The sequence below is a fragment of the Papio anubis genome, chromosome 6, assembly GCF_008728515.1.
Source record: "Papio anubis isolate 15944 chromosome 6, Panubis1.0, whole genome shotgun sequence".
Lineage (NCBI taxonomy): Eukaryota > Metazoa > Chordata > Mammalia > Primates > Cercopithecidae > Papio > Papio anubis.
In genome coordinates this window covers 58,937,106-58,954,997 of record NC_044981.1, presented here as the reverse complement: position 1 = coordinate 58,954,997, position 17,892 = coordinate 58,937,106, and the positions used below count along the sequence as shown (strand labels likewise).

Here is a 17,892-nt window from a genome sequence, read left to right as displayed (position 1 = left end):
GAAAATAAAATCATTAATAAATGGTAGCTATCAATTTAAGTATATTAACTGGTTACTGTGGCAATATATATAATTATAAAATCACCATCAATCCTTTCATTCATACGTTAACACATATCACTGGTTTAATTCATTGAAGGCAAATACAACTTTTCCCTTATTCTCCTTCCAAGATTCCACTTAGGCTGGTTACCCCAAATGTAATGGAGAAACATTAACTGTCACTTTTAAACCAGTCTTTAATTTTCAATTCAGGTGTGAGGCACATATACACACACAAACATTAATTTAAGGAAGCAAGAATGTAGAATATAAACATGTACGGCAGACACTACTTCATGTATTTTAAAACTTACTTTGAATTAACTTCATTGTTTACATGTAAAAGAAAAATATTCACTTATACTTCCACTTCCCTTTAAAGTATTCTCAAATTATATTTCTTGAAACTCCAATAGAAAGCATTCTCTCTTAATCATGGCAAGGGGTGGGGTACTCATTGGTGACCAAAATCTAGTGACACCATCTTTCATGTTCTTTGCCATACTCTTAAATGCCTGGCAAACAGTAAATATTTACCAGATGAATATGACATTTAACTAGAGATTGAGATTCTCTAGCCAAGTTGAGGGACTACATCATTTTGAAGCACTCTAGAAAGGGGATGTGATTAAATGTGACTGCATGCCTGGGCTGGCTGCTTCTAGGTATAGAGCTGTGTTAAGGTGTGGGAATAGGAGAGCAATGCCCTAGGGAAAAGAGGGCACTAGGGGAAACAATGGTTGCAGTGCACTGCAGAATGACCAATGGCACCTACTTCCAGAGTTTTCCTTCAACTAAAAAGAGATGGCATTTTCTTATGATTCAGTAACTGCATTACTTACATCAGCAACATTATGGTTTTTATAGATAAGCCTAGGCAACTAGTCTCTATTTACACCATCCCATCCAAACCCAACTAACCAAATTTTAGAACACCATCAGATAGTTTCTTGCATTCAAGACTTCAACTCATAACTCTTTGAACTCGTATTAGATATCAGGAATCTAAGATGTATTATAGGCATTCCTATAATTAGCCATATTTACAAGATACAAAATATTTGGATAAAAAGCAAATTTCATCACATCGTATAATGTACAGATAAGGTTTATAAAGTAAATTAATTTATTTTTAGCACCATATATACAATCCAAACACTGCAAATTAATTTCTTTTCAAACTCAAAAGATATTTTTCATTAATCATGATGGCACATCCTCTCTCTCAATAAACGCAAATGCTGTTTTATGGGCTGTGTGGTAATAGTTTAACATTTAGTAATTGATGATATAAAATTATTTTCTCATCAAGACTAGGCTGTATTTCCTTTAAAAAAAAAAAAAAAAGCTCAGGTTAAACAGTCAAAAATTTGTGATTATTATCATAAATAATCCAAGATTTAAATAACCAAGGGCCTCCAGAGGCCCCTGTTCTTCCTTTTGCCTGTCTAAAATTCAATGGAATATATTAAGTGTTAAACTGGTATGAAGAGGTGGAACTAAATTCTTTGAAACACAAGGTAGAGTATCACTTTTTACTTAAACTTGGAGTCCTTTACATTTATAACTGCTATTCAAAAAAAATTAGACAAAGACATCTAGATTTAGATTAACATGAACTATCAAAGGGATTATTTTGGATCATTAAAGGAAACTTAACAGTAAGCCAAATACTAACATTTAAATTAATTTCAAAATCTATAAAGGTATGTAATTATTAATTTGCAAAGGAGAAAACTGAGGCTCAGAAGTTGCACAAAACCATGCAACTAGTAGAACTGAGCTTTAGAAACCAAGGCTGTCCTCCTCTACTATACATTATTTCTCCTCAGTACACAATAATAAATTGGTTCAAAATTATCTAGACCTTTAAAAAGTATATAATGGAAAGTGCTTTTAGTATTAAAACAGTTTTCATGAACGACCCTAACAAATTTTGTCTAACAGCTTACTAAAATGCTGACATCATTTATAATCCTTCATTTATTTGTAAAAAGATGAGGACACACATTAAGTGAAGTGCAATTCATTTGTTTTCTACAAAATAAGTTAATTTTAAGCAAAACAATCTCAATGGTGATAAATGCATGTCATTATTTATTTAGATGTTTCAGCTCTCGCACTAAGTTTTTACAAGCTGGTGAACACTGACAAAATTATTTCTCCCACAGAACTATAACCACACATCCCCAGACAGTATAAATATATGGTTGAACTAACATTAATACACATCACCATTTTACCAATTACATAATAAAACAAATTATCAAGTATCCAAATATTAAGTTACACAGCTCAAAAGGCATATAAAATATTAGATGTCTGCTCAATTCATTAGCAGAAACCCATTTCTTTTTTTGCAAGAGAGGTTGGGAAGGAAAAAAAAAAATCACACTTTCAAACAAAAATAAGTTGGTAAACACGCTTCTGATAAGTATGGAAAAAAAAATTACAAGAATTTCAGGAAGTTTATGATTACAATAACAAAGCATCTCTGCCTTTTAAAAAAATATTTTACTAAATTAAAGAGCATATTCTACATGTTCTGCACAAGACAAAGGCAACATTTTGCTAAAAATAATTAATAGCCCCCTCCCATTCTTTTCTCAGGCCCTCCCTGTTAAGTTGCACCTCAGAGTGCAAACATTAAATTAATGTAAGGCTTTTTTGTCTGAAGACATTAAAGACATGTGCTTCTGTACAATGTAGATTTTCAAAATGGAGGTTTTTTTAATAACAGCACAAAGTGAGATTTATAGAAACATATTAAATAATCACTGTAAGACTTGGTAAAAAAAAAAAAAAAAAAAAAATCAATGGTTAAGCAAACCTGATGTATACCGGTATGAATGTGGGAGATGTAAACATAAAGTGAGCAGGCAAATAACCATGTAGGCCCTACTTTCAATGTTTGAAATGAGTGAAGGAATAAACCACATAAGGTCTAGAGTGTTCATAGTTCCTGGGATTTTAGTTCTGTATGGTACTAAAAATATACAAGTATTGTGCTGGGTATTTTGGCACCTAATCTTCCTAAATTTCTTATGTATTGATAAGATTCTGGCATGGGAATAGATTTAAACAAGTCATAACTCAATACTCCATGATTTTGGGAAAGGTCAATTGATACAAATGACAAGCACATTTTATACGCTGACAGCAAGAATCTTTTGCCAAGTATCCAAATAGGTTGACTGTAACCCAAATACAGAGGTTGCCAAATCTGTCTAGCTTGTGGCCTGGTAAAACTGCCTTTCAATACTCCTATGGAAGCTTCATTAGACTTACTAAGCCAACATGTTGGCTAATATGTATAACAAATTAGACCCTATCTCAAGTTCCACTTCCAATAGCATTAGGCACCCCAATTTTATTGAATGCAACAGTTGTTTCTATGACCGTTGGAATCTTTGAAACGCAGCCGCATTTTAGGACGATACTTCTCCAAATACAAAAGTTGCTTGCTGTTAAAAGCTCCACGCCGCTTTCTGGGAGGGAGAAAAAAAAAAAAATGAAAGAAGGCAAAAGCCCCCTACAGTAATATTTAGTGTCTTATGGACAACCATCACCTTTCTTGTGGCAATTTATCTTTTGATTAATTAGGCTGTGACCTGATGCAGAAATGAATATGAACAGGCACATCAGTGCAAATGGAAAAAATCATAAAAAGTTAATTTTCCATATATCTTCTTTTGAGTATTAGTTATAATAGTCGACTCACAAATCCATTTATATGTAAGTCCAAGAAAAGACAAAACTAATTTATAGTGAAGTCAGAAGTTGCCTCTGGTAGCAGTGAAGATGACTACAAAAGCCACAAAAGCATATTCTAGAGCACTCAAAATATTCTGTGTTGTATTGGATGGTTAATTTGACTGTTATTGTCAACTGGTCTCCTTTAGAGACCTGTGCATTTTATTGTCTCTTTAATTATATCTTAATTATACCTCAATAAAAATACAAAATAACAACCAACATATTCAATCAAGTATTTAAAGCAAAACAATAATTCAAAAACTCTTGTTGGATTAGAATCTTAATAATATGAGCATCTGCATGAAATGCAAAAAAGAATGTAGTATCTTGATTTCCTGGTTTTAATACTATCTCAAAAAAAATCATGATTTGATGGGCTATTACTCACTGACATTCAATAAGGAAATGAAAAGAGAATCCATTACTTACTGTCTTATGAATTGTACTGCATCTTCGTATTTCATTCCACCTTCAATTAATGCTAGGGCAACAAGTACTGGAGCTCTGGTAAGGCGAGAATTTTGATAAATACTTTTTTCAAATTCAAATCTTCATAAATTTATTTCTCCAAACACTCCCCAACTCAGAAGTATCATTATCCACCACCCTTCCTGTTCAAGTAATACCTATGACAAACGTTGACTTTATATTTAAAAAATTATAAGGATGTTTCAAGTTTCTGTATTTTCATTATCAACCCAGACTTTTACCTAGAATCAAATTGATAAATTCATTTACCTCCCAAGGCCTGCAACGCAATGAACAGCAATACAACAACCAGGTTCTTCACGAAACTTAATTTTTACAAGACTTAACCAGTCATCAACAATCTGGTTGGATGGTGGTGCGCCATCATCAAAAGGCCAATCCTAAGTCAAAAGAATATTTAAATATTAAAAATTAAATATCTAAAATAGATCATTAATATAAACACTGTAGTAATAATTCTAAATTTCTAACATGCAAATGTTTTCAAAAGCATTCTCATTTTAATGTTTAATCACATCTTACTAAACCTTGTTGTCTACCAAATGTGACTAAATGCTCAATCTTTACAAAAATGTTTCACAACTTCAAATCCTTGCTTAGCTTTTCACCTTTATTTAGAAACTACGATTCTGCACAACAATATAATTTTTTAAATAGCTTTTTGAGGTCTATTTATGACTTATATAGATATTTGAATTTACTATTTGAATAAACTTTTGTAGCATAGCACTATAAAAACATAGGAACTGTTAAATACTTACAAGAACATGGATACCTTCTTTCTCCACAAGAGTAGTGTCGTAAGTTGCTTCACACACTCTTACTATTGTGGTAACTCCATACTTCTTAAGTTCCTGGATAAAACATACATTAAAATAATCTTAATGTTTAACCACATCACCATTACTCAACATTTTATATTCTGATCATCTCTGATCAGTAAGTATGCTGGTTAACAGAAAATCATTTAAATAATGAGATAATCTATTTATGTTTAACACAAAAGCAAATTTTGTTTTAAATGACAATGCTAGAATGTAAAAAGAAAAGTTGTAAATACCATACATATTTTTAATAAACTGGAGAAGTTTTCTTTCTTTTTTTTAAATGGTGTACCCCCTTCATACATTGAAGTTGTTTATAGTTATGGTAATACCAGATTGGGATAAAACATTAACTAAAAGGGGCTAGCAGCAATGCAGACAAAGGTAAATATAACTAAAGGCATTATTTATAACTAATTGAGTAATCTGACTTGACTCAATTATACTCACTCCTTAAACTTTACTCATTTGAAATACATAGAATGAAGTCTTAAATACAGTAAAAAAGCCCACATACCATTTAAAACTACAGGCTTAAAAATGCATTATTACTAATTATAACTCTCCTGACATTACACACACACACACGTATATATATAGTAACAAAAATTATATATATATATACATAAACAAAATATATGGTAATAAAAATTAAAGTACCATTAAAGTATTTCCCAGCCAGGCGTGGGGGCTCACACCTATAATCCCAGCACTTTGAGAGGATGAGGTGGGTGGATCACCTGAGGTCAGGAGTTTGAGACCAGCCTGGCCAACATGGTGAAACTCCGTCTAAAAATACAAAACTTAGCTGGGCAAAGTGGCGCACGCCTGTAGTCCCCCCACCCCCCCAGCTATTCAGGAGGCTGAGGCAGGAGAATTGCTTAAACCCGGGAGGCAGAGGTTGCAGTGAGCCAAGATCACGCCACTGCACTGCAGCCTGAGTGACAGAACGAAACTCCGTCTTTCCAAAAAAGTATTTCCATATGTTCTGAGAGGCCTATTTGCTGTTTCTTAACAACTGTAGGTATTTATAAAGTAAAACGTGTGCACATCCTGATATATTATTCAGCATTCAATTCCTTTCTCCTAGTAAAGAGGCAGGTAGAGTTTTGGCTACATAGCTACCATTAGGAAGGAACAGAATTTGTAGTTGAGGGATTCTAAGCATCAAATGGGGTCCAAGACCAACCAACTTTGGTTTATGGCATTAGTCATTAAGTTAAGCAGATATATAAAAAATCCATAAATGGCAATCTTTCCCATGCAAATTTCTTGCAAGATAAGTAAGAGTTATACTGTTTTACTGTCCACATATCAATTTAAGCAAACTCAGGTGCAAGAATTATTAACTCAAGCACATGCCCTTCTCAAAATGTATAAATATACCTCTAACCTATAGAAGACATTGACATTTATTTCTGGGAACTGGAATTGTAGGTATACCATCTCATATTTTCCAAAGTACTATTTATTTTGTTAGCTATAAGCTCCACTATTATATTGCAATCAATTTAAGCTACTAAAACATATCAAATCTTACCTCTATAAATTTGTTTAAGGTCGCATTGGTTGGATTGTGTGTAATAAGAAATCTCATGTTCTTGTATGTGACTTCCACAGGAGCTGGGCGGTTCATTCGAGCCATGTTAATTTAGTTAAAAAACACTCAATAGGGTTATGAAATAATTAAAAAAAAAATCGAATACAGAAATGATGCAAAGAAACTGAAGTCTACTTCAATATACTCCACTTGAAATTCTCAGTGCTTGAGTATGAAGTTGTAAGTAATGATAAATGAAATGAACCTCCTAACAAGAAGCAGCAATTCTTCAATCCAGTAATACTGAGGCCAACAGAAAAGAAGTGCACTGAGGTTTACCCCATCCAGGTCAGAACTCTTGTAAAATGCTCTGTGGATTTCAATTCAACACTTCTGTGTCCAGGATAACCACTCTTATGGGGGCTTCTTGGTGGAGTAGTAATCAGTTTCTACAGTTCACTTGTCTGCATAGAGGTCGTGCTGTGCCTGGCAGTAATCTCCACTGCCCTTCAGAAACTCCATAAATGTGTGACCAAGAACACCACAGAATTGCTGTTTAAAACAAAAAGACAGAAAGACAGAATAAGTTATTTTCCAATTCAAAAGAAATATATTAGGGTTTTACACTATTTAAGTACACAACTATCTAAAGCAGGGCCTGAGCCACTTCATCAACTTTTACTTGAATCGCAAAATTCAAGGGGTGAGTACAGATTAAATCAATCAGCATAAAACAAGCAGTCAGATAGATTAAACTGAAATCCATGATCTATTACTAAGATTCCTCAGAAAAGAAAAAAAAAGCCCATTGTTACATTTTTGTGAAATTCATATACATACTCTCATATATACATATTCATATATATTCTATCTATATAGTTATATTCTTTCTCTATATCTATATATAACATATAATTATGATTCTATTAATTATTCCTTTTGATAGTTGTTTTCTTTACTTTCTAATTACATACATAACTTTATGTTTTTTCCAACTAACGAAAACATTTTTACACATTAATACAAACTCCAGATAACTCTGAAGTTATTAGTCTTGCATAATTTACTTAACTCACAAACTGAAACATCTTAAGTTCCTTTCCAACTTTATGCTTTTATATCCTTTTCTTAGACTGATTTAAGTGTGTCTATATTTAGAATCTCATTTTATCCTTAACAATCTGTTATCATTCCCATTAAACTGAAGACGAGGAAAATGAGTCTCTAAAAATCAACTTGTTATATGAAATATAAGAATGTATGCTTATGAATTTAAAAAGGAAGGAACTCTCATTTATAACTATAAAGAAAATATTCATAATTTTAATAGTGTTCTTTTTTTTTTTTTTTGAGACGGAGTCTCACTCTGTCGCCCAAGCTGGAGTGCAGTGGCCGGATCTCAGCTCACTGCAAGCTCCGCCTCCCGGGTTCACGCCATTCTCCTGCCTCAGTCTCCCGAGTAGCTGGGACTACAGGCGCCCGCCACCTCGCCCGGCTAGTTTTTTGCATTTCTTAGTAGAGACGGGGTTTCACTGTGTTAGCCAGGATGGTCTTGATCTCCTGACCTCATGATCCGCCTGTCTCGGCCTCCCAAAGTGCTGGGATTACAGGCTTGAGCCACCGCGCCCGGCCAATAGTGTTCTTTTGTATTTTAAAACCAAAATGTCACATATACAACTCAAAACTGAAATCCAACTCAGAGAAGGGGGACAAAGGGATGTTGAAGGTGGAAGTGGTAGGTCTCAAAGTAAAGTAACTATTGTAACCAATAAATATAAACAAATATGAATGCATTTATATTTTCTCTAAGTTCCCCCTTAAGAACTAAATCATTTTATGCCAATATCAAACATTAAACCCACAGTCACAGGATACTTTTAAAATATGTACATGGAAGACACTGATGTTAATAATTAGTCTTCTTCCAAATAGTTTATAAAGTACCCGTGTACTTGGGAGTAAAGAGGGCTCTAAGGAAAGTATTAATAACAGGTTAACAAGAGCAGTAATTCATAGCCACTTCCTAAAGCACTTCATGTATACTCTCATCACCAAAAAAGTTTTAACAAAAGGTTCCATTAGTTTCTACGCTTAAATGTAAGCATTTGAAGTCTTAAAATTCAAACGATCTGCTCCCATTTCCATTTTACACCTTTAAATAGTCCCATGCTAGTTATAGTTTCTAGAACTTTGCTAAATTTTAAGAATAATTCTTATGATTATTGCAGAAAACATCAAGTCAAAAACCCAGCCTACTTTTCTGGTAAAACACAGAAATAGCATTAACGGTCATTTATCATAAGGTCCCATAAGAAAGGTAACTTTCATTATCACAAGTTTATTCAAACAAGCCCTCAGAGGTTACTCCCCCTACTTGGTCAGCTGGGTTAAAAAATTAAGTGTTTAAATTACACTTAATTTAAACATCACAGTTACAGTGAATAGAGACTGTAGCAATCTGAAAGTAATTTCATTATACTTTCACCCCAAGTTCTAAATACTATCTCTGTAGAATAAAGTGTATTCTGACAGTTTCCCAATGACATACAATGATCTTTAAAAGATTTATAATGACTTAACACAGTATTCTAATTTCCAGGTATTACTTTTCAATTAAAAGCTGATTTGAGACAGTATTTCACACCACTATTTCCCTATTTAACAGCTAAAACTCCAGTTGGCTACAACCTAGTCGGGCCATATCCCTTCATGTAAGTAAGCACTTTGATCAGGAAGCAGAGAAAGCACTATATTAAGAATTCCTTTCCTGAACTGGTTATTTTTACTGAGTGGAGCCACCTAGTGGCTGGGGGGACTCGTCTGTTAAAGCAGTGGTGACGACCCATAGCTTTCTGTTCCGCCCAAGACACTCCTCCATTCCCAATATCCTACCCACAGGAAAAACTATCCATGATGGGGATTTTTTCCCTCCCACATATCAGTTGCATTATAATCACAATCGTATACAAGAGGGGAGAGGAGGAAAGAGCAATCTCTGTGCAGAAGCTTAAGTCACTATTATACTGCAGAGTCAAGCCAATTAATGTGTATAACTCTTTTGCCAAATAATTCCTTGAATAGTCTGTTCCACATCTACTTAGGTCTTAGGGCACCTAAGAAAGCATGCGTAAAATGCCGCTCACTCTTGGGAATGATCTAGTTTTCAACTGACTAACAGGAAGCACCGCCTCAGGATCTGGATGTCGAGCAGGTCAACGGTTCCAATCGTAGTGCAAATCACTTAATACTCGTGGACTGGTAGAGGGCTCCGCGGCCAGAAGATAAAAAACCCTCAGAATTCTGGCTGTGGTTGGCTACTGCTGCCACAAACCAACAGGAGGCAACAACATATTACACCACAGAGTTCAGGAACAGTTCTAAACAGTCCCCGATTAAAAGGCGCCATCCAGGGCCCTTCCAAAATTGGCAGGGGAAACGTATGCTGGTGCCCGGACGGGAAGTCCTTCGAGTCAGTGTAACTAACAGTAGCCCTGTCAGTTTCCAAGACGCTCCGACCCTGGCCATTTCTCCACGACTGGCCCAGAGAAAGGACAAGACTAGACTTGTTCCCATTATCACGAGCCCGAGGTGGGGCGATAAATCCGGAACAGCTCGAATTACCAGGTGGAGCCTGGGAGGAGGGCGGGGCGGAGGGCCGAAGTTCTCACCTAGCAGAACCCCTCTCTGGCCCGGGCAGGGGTGCAACTCGCGGAATGCCCCCGAGGGCCGCCGCCCCGCGCACGCGGCTGTGTGCGCCCGAGCACGCCCGCTGCGCCCCCTCTCTGCGCCGCAATCACGGGTTCGCGCCGCGCCTTCAGTCAGGCGCGGGCGCCGAGGCCATTTTGTCTGAGGCTCGGGTCCCGGCCGTCGAGCACAGGAGTGTAGCTGCACCCAGTGGCTGTCCCGCGCCCACCCCGGAGCTCCGAGAAGCTCTGGGACCAGATCGTTACCACCCGTGCCAGGCTGTCCCGCCTACCCCACGCCCGCCCGGATCTGGAGGCGAACCCGCCACCGCCGCGCCCTCCCCGTATCCGGCTCCGCAGTGACACGCGCAACCCTCGCCCCACCCCGGGCCACGTCTCCCGCTCCCAGTACAGCCACTCTCCTCCGGCCGAACAAAGAGGCCCCGGGACGCCGCGGAGCCTGCCATGCCCGGACGGGTCGCGCCAGACCAAAGGGCCAAGGGCGGAGGCGGCGGTCACAAAGCGGCTTTTGTGCCACCCATCCGACCCGCTGCGGAAGCCGAAATTACCCCCGGCCGCCGCGCAAGCCGGACCGCGCCGCCCCCGTCGCCCCGGGCTCGGGAGGGACTCAAAAGCCTGTGCCTCCGGCGGTCAACCGCCACCCTGCAGCCCCGAGGGGCCCGGCGTCTGCCTCCGCACAGCCGGCCGCAATCAGCCGGCCACAGGGCCGTAACCAGCCAGCTCCCACCCGGGACCCACCGGAACTGCAACCCAGGGCAACCTGGAGGAGACGCCGGGCTCCGAACAAAGGCGACAGCAGGGATAGGGGGGCCGGTCGTGGACTCCCAACCCGAGAGGCGACGATGCGACGGCTACTCACAGGAATATGTTTACTCATTGAAGATTGTGGCCTAATCATACAGCCGGTCCCGAGGCGGCGGCGACACAGGCGGTGGTGGCGGCTGCAGGGCAGGAGGCGGCGGTGGTCGTGGCGGAGCGGCGGTGGCGGCGATGCAGGCGGCGGCGGGGGCACCAGACTCTACCATGCAGTGAGCGGCTCGGAGCAGAGCGCGTAGCCGAGCCGGCCCGCAGCCGAAGGAGCCAATACACGCGCCGAGGCGCCCTTGCGTCACAAGCCCTCCCCTTTATAACCGGTGCGACGTGCAACTCTCCAGCCACCAATCGCGGCCTGCAACCACGGGCCGGGAGACCACAGGCGGGGGCGGAGACCCGCCCCCCGCGGACGTCACTCCGCGGCGGCCGCCGCCGGTGTGAACCGGTTGATGAATGGCTAAGCGCCGAACCGGAGCATCCCCCGGGCGGGGGAGGGAAGGGGCTGCCGGGAGGACTCCGGGATGCAGGAAGCCTGAGGTTAAGAATGGGTGGGAGCGAGAGAGATTCCGATCTATCGACTGGAAGGACTCCTGCTGCAAACCACGTTTCTCATAATTAAAACCATCCAGGAGTGCACACATGTCACATGAGGAGACTCGAAGTTTGCCTGAATCGTAAAATGCAATCCCTCTAGGGCTGGAACCGCGTCTCAGTGTCGACCCTATTTTCTACTGCCTTAACCACGGTCATCTTTGCCAGTGGTTTACCTTGGCACCTGGGCCCCGAGTACATTCGTCATCAAATAATATTTATGTCGCACGACCGCTGTACCCGGTGACTCAACACCTTGCATGCCACGGCCTTAGGCTTGGTCAAGATGAATTCTTGTCCCTGGGGGCGCTTTCAAGCGGGGAGAAACTTACCTTCGCAAAACTTAATGCTATAGAAGATGGGGAGAGTATCTTTTGATGCAGACGAAGCCCTGTGCTCCCTATATTCTTTTTCTGATCATGCCTCTATACTACGTACGCGTGCAACTGCAGTTGGCTCAATTGTGGCATTTCGAAATCACATGCATCCTTTGTACTGCTGCTCACTTGATATGTTGTCTCAGATAATGAAAGGTTAGGAAGTGCTTAAAGAAAGTGTTTTGAGAAATTAAGAATCTTCGGCTTTGTCAAACACTGATGTAATTCTTTGCGTCAAAGCTAAAGCTCTTCTTTATGTTCGTTTTTTTATGTTCGTTTTCAGTCCTCTTTTACTGACTTCATTATTTAAGCCCCTAAGAAGTAAAGTCTTATCGCAGTTCTGTGCCATACAAGGGCAACTCTGTTACTTATAATCTGAAAACTCTTTCTCCTCAGCTCTGGGGAAGGAGTAAACAGGATCTTTACCTGCTTTTGAAGAACTCAGTTTTCCACTAACACTGAAGCCTTTTGTTTGTTATTTTCACTGAGTGTGAGATTGGAGAGGTCTTTAGGGATCAAATTTTGTCCTCTCTCAGTGCGCTGCAGCATCCTAGGATTTATTTAGAGACTCTGGTTGTTTAGTTACTCAACTTTCTTAACACTGTAAGTAAAATAAAAACTTTCAAAAAACAAAAACAAAATCCTGGGCCAAACTTTCAAAGGAAAAAAAACTAATCGTCATTTTGAAGAAAATGACTCACCTAGGACACATTTTAATCCATTAAAATCAAGGGAAACTAGCACACTTGAGAAATATGTCCCTTTACAAATAAATGATTTAAAAAAGTAAAGACTCTAAAATCTTAAATTCTAAAAAAATATAGAAAGCTTAAAAAAAATCTTGGGTGGTAGGAACAAAGCTAAGCAGGCTGGGGAATTCAAAGTCAAAAAGGGACAGATTTCATCATATATAAGAACTTAAAACTTTTATATGGCAAAAGGCTTTTGAGAAATGTTAATTTCACACTGGGAGAAAATATTGGTGATACTTCATGGGTAGGGTTAATATAAAAAGCTTGGCCAATGTATATAATAGTGTAGTTAAAAAGCACATATTCAATCAGCCACTCTTACTCCAAAAGTTGGCAAACACACATAATTGGAATAGTGAAACTTTTTCATGTAATGGCGTTTCAAAAAATACGTTTGGTGGGACAAGATATAAACTCAGCAAATGATTAACAGAGCCAAATCTGTGTTAGCCAATTTTCTTGTAGAACTTGTGATACAAGTTGTGAGCCTTGTGATCCACAGATCCTGTAATTACCACAAGCAGTGCTGACATGAGGTATCCAGTCAGCTATGCTCATCAAGTTCTAAAAGCTCTCAAATTCTCAAGTGGCCTGGGGGTCTTAGCCTCTCAGACAAGGTACCATCTTATTCTATGATGGAAGTAATATATTTAAAGGATGAAAAAATAAGGCTTTTGCTGTTGAGAGAAATGATGCACTTTATTTTATTTTATGTATTTATTTGAGATGGAGTCTTGCTCTGTTGCCCAGGTTGGAGTGCAGTGTCACGATCTTGGCTCACTGCAACCTCAGCCTCCTGGGTTCCAGCGATTCTCCTGCCTCAGCCTCCCAAGTAGCTGGGATTACAGCCACCTGCCACCACACCTGGCTAATTTGTTTGTACTTTTAGAAAACCCCATGTTGACTAGGTTGGTTTTGAACTCCTGACCTCAAGAGATCTGCCTGCCTCAGCCTCCCAAAGGAAAGGACACATTTTAAACAAGACGTAAGTGTGGTCTTACTGACCAGTCCATTAAATGTTCCTGCTTCTTTGTCAGCTGCCATTGTGGTTCACTGCTATGCTGAGGGTGTCTGCTGTATTGAGTTTAATACTTTTAAGCTGCAGATTCTTGGAGAACAGTAGAACATCCCAACATTGGTCAGGAGACTCCTGTGATTTGAGGACTCACTAACCCTTACAGACTTGCACTCAGAGCATTAGCACCTGTACTTTTTTAAAGTGGGTCTCTAACAAACTTGAAAATAGTGCTTTCAGACATCAAAAAGTGAGAAAACACCTCTAAAAGTCAGTGCTTACTCTGAGCTCCAGGAGAAGCTCTAATATAGAGGATTTTCCCTCCTGCTAAACAAGATTCTCGGCTGGAAGTTACTTCTCTCAGCAAAACATGTGTCCTTGACCTCATCACGATAGGCAGGACTTTCTACTGACAATTCAAAACATAAGAGCCAACAGTTGGGAAATAAGACTAGAAGAATATTATAAGGAAGTTGAGCGTAGTGGCATACAGGCTCATGCCTGTAATCCCAGTACTTTGGGAGAATAAGGTGGGTGGATCACTTGAGGTTAGGAGTTCAAGACCAACCTGGTCAATATGGTGAAATCCCATCTCTACTAAAAATACAAAAAATTAGCTGGGCATGGTGGCAGGTACCTCTAATCCCAGTTACTTGGGAGGCTGAGGAAGGAGACTCACTGGAGGGCCGGGAGGCAGAGACTGCATTGAGCTGAGATCGTGGCACTGCACTCCAGCCTGGGAGACAGAGTGAGACTTCATTTCAAAAAAAGAATATTACAAGGAATGTTTTTATGGAAGATGAAAGACTGCAGAAGGCAAGAGTGCAGAGGAAGACTGGCAAATCTTGATGAAGAAGAACAGAGAAATCTTTGCCAGAACAGCAGATCTAGTAAACATTGATTCCATTTATACCAAGTTTACAAAAGGAGTGAAGGATTCCTTGATTTTCAGTCTTCTCAGATTGGTTGGGGCTACAAGGAAGTCTGATAAAAACATTTAATATAGCAAGAGTAATATCATTGCAATGATAGATTAAATGGGACAATACCAACCTAGAAAAAGACACTAGATTGCAAGATATAATGACAGTCTAGCAAATATACTTAGTAGAGGCAAATACCCCAATGGGCCATAATCTAGTAAGTGTCTGGATACTGGTGCGGAGGGTAAGTTCCCATACCCATATTTAACAAGAGTCCTAAAAATTCAAGTATGCCATGGCTACTGTCAGCATTGTTAAAGTTTATTTCCCTCTTGCTGTTTTAGAGCAGTCTATTTTATATCCAATTAATTTTCTTATATGATTATTAAAATAAATATGTAGTATACAGGCATGCCTTCATTTATTGTGCTTTGCAAATACTGTTTTTTTTTTTAACAAAATGATGGTTTGTGACAGCTTTTTGTCAAGTCCATCAGAGCCATTTTTCCAATAACATGTACTCATTTCATGTCTCTGTGTTACATCTTGGTAATTCTCCCAATATTTCAAACTTTTAAATTATTATTACATCTGTTATGTCAACTTGTGAACAGTGATCTTTGATGTTACTATTGGAATTGTTTTGGGCCACCACAAACTGTACCCATTTAAGATAGCAAACTTATTTGATAAATGTATATATTCTGACTGCTCCGCTGATTGGCCAGTCCCTCAGAGAGACATGGCAATACTGAAATTAGGCCAATTAATAACCCTACAAAGGCCTCTAAGTGTTCAAGTGAAAGGAAGAGTCCTTCATCTCTCACTTTAAATCAAAGCTAAAAATGATTAAGCTGAGTAAGGCAAGTTGAAAGCAGAGATAGGCTGAAAACTAGGCCTCATACCCAAAACAGTCAAGTTGTGAATGCCAAGGAAAAGCTCTTGAAGGAAATTAAAAGTGCTACTCCAGTGAACACAGGAATGATAAGAAAGTGAAACAGTCTCATTGTTGATAAGGAGAAAGTTTTAGAGTTCAGCATTCTCTTAAGTCAAAGCCTAATCCAGAGCAACGCCTTAACTCTCCTCATTTTTATGAAGGCTGAGAGAGGTTAGGAAGTTGTAGAAGAAAAGTTTGAAGATAGCAGAGGTGGGTTCATGAGGTTTAAAACTAGAAGCCCTCTCCCTAACATAAAAATGAAAGGTGAAGCGGTAAGTGCTGATGGAAAAGCTGCAGCAAGTTATTGAGAAGATTTAGCCAAGAACATTGATGAAGGTGGCTACACTAATTAACAGATCTTCAATGTAGACAAAACAGTCTTACATTGGAAGAAGATGCTATCCAGGACTTTCATAGCTATAGAAGTCAATGCTTGGCTTCAAAGCTTTGGAGGACAGGCAATTCTCTTGTTAGGGGCTGATGTGGCTAGTAACTTTAACTTGAAGCAGATGCTCATTTACCATTCTGAAAATCCTAGGACCCTTAAAAATTATGCTAAATCTACTCTGCTGTGCTCTATAAATGGAAGAACAAAATCTGGTTGACAGCACATCTGTTTAGCGTGGCTCACTAAATATTTTAAGTCCACTGTTAAGACCTACTGATAAAACATGATTTATTTAAAAATACTATTGCTTGTTGACAATGCACATGGTCATTGAAGGGCTCTGATTGAGATGTACGAGGAGATTAATGTTGTTTTCATGCCTGCTAACACAGCATCCATTTTGCAACCCATAGATCAAGGATTAATTTTGACTTTCAGGTTTTAATATTTAAGTACATTTCATAAGGTTATAAGTTGCCATAGATGGTGATTCCACTGATGGATCTAAGCAAAGTAAACCAAAAACATTCTGGAAAGGATTCTAGATGCCATTAAGAACATTCATGAGAGGAGGTAAAAATATCAGCATGAACAGGAGTTTGAAAGAAGTTAACTCCAACTCTCATGGATGACCTTGAGGGGGTTCAAGACTTCAGTGGAGGAAATCACTACAGATATGGTGGAAATAGCAAGATAATTTGAGTTAGAAACAGAGTCTGAAGAGGTGACTAAATTGCTGCAATCTTATGATCAAACTTGAATGAATGAGGAGTTGCTTCTTATGAAGGAGAAAAGAGAGTGGTTTCTTGAGATAGAATCTACCACTGGTGAAGATGCCGTGAGCATTGTTGAAATGATAAAGAATTTATAATATCACATAAACTTAGCTGATAAAGCAGTGGGCGAGTTTTAAGAGGACTGACTACAACTTTGAAAGGTGTTCTCTTGTGTGTAAAATACTGTCAAACAGCACTGCCTGCTACAGATAAATTTTTTGTGAAGAGTCATCAATGCAGCAAACTCCAGTGTCTTATTTTAAGAAATTGCCACAGCCACCTTAACCTTCAGCAACTACCTCCCTGATCAGTCAGCTGCCATCATCATTGAGGCAGGATTCTCCAACAGCAAAGATTGTGACTTGCTGAAGGCTCAGATGATTGTTAGCATTTTTTAACAAAAGTATTTTTAAATTAAGGTATTGTAGGGTACCCGTTTCCCCCACTTCCTTTCTGTGTCCTGACTAAAATCACAGTGACCCACCAGCCGTAGCCATAGGTTTTCCTCAGCTGGCTTGAACCCAAACCAGCTTGAACATTCCCAGGCACTGATAATAGTATCTAGGTTTACTGGAAAGAAACTGACCCCGACCCTGAGCCAAATTCCTTAAATTTTCATGTAAACTCCATCTTCTCACCCCCTAACTACAGACTTATGTGGGTAAAACAACCCTTTTCTCTTGCTGTCCATCACAATGATACATTGCAACACCCTGCAAGTTTCTTTAATAAATGTTTTGGACTGATCACTCTGGCATTTGGAGCTTCTTTCTTTGAAACCTCAAACCAGCCCTGTCTCCAAATGGTTTGGGGTACTCTCTTGCAGGAATTCTCCTGCCGCTGCTTTTAAGGCAACTCCAGCTATGGGTTCAGTGGGACAAAACAGGTATGTACATTTTTTAGACATAGTGCTATGCACACTTAACAGACAACAAAGTAGTGTAAATGGGAAACAAAAAAATGCA

The 17,892-nt window shown here is 39.1% G+C and overlaps 1 protein-coding gene across 4 annotated transcripts in view; it reads right to left on the bottom strand.

Moving 5' to 3' along the window:
* Positions 1-221: 221 nt before the first annotated feature.
* The window catches only part of PTP4A1 (protein tyrosine phosphatase 4A1), a 50,313-nt gene continuing 32,642 nt past the window's right edge, over positions 222-17,892 (bottom strand). The window contains exons 1-6 of one of the 4 annotated variants that reach the window (XM_009205433.4): positions 12,092-12,130; positions 6,652-7,203; positions 5,049-5,141; positions 4,537-4,667; positions 4,228-4,302; positions 222-3,530 (exon numbers count right to left, since the gene is read on the bottom strand). In XM_009205433.4, the coding sequence (XP_009203697.1) occupies positions 3,413-3,530; positions 4,228-4,302; positions 4,537-4,667; positions 5,049-5,141; positions 6,652-6,756 (522 nt within the window). In that variant the 5' untranslated portion in view covers positions 6,757-7,203; positions 12,092-12,130 and the 3' untranslated portion in view covers positions 222-3,412. Of the gene's footprint in view, positions 3,531-4,227; positions 4,303-4,536; positions 4,668-5,048; positions 5,142-6,651; positions 7,204-10,319; positions 10,503-11,214; positions 11,923-12,091; positions 12,131-17,892 lie in introns of those variants that run through there. The other 3 variants (XM_003897780.4, XM_009205432.4, XM_009205431.4) reach the window with 3 other exon arrangements.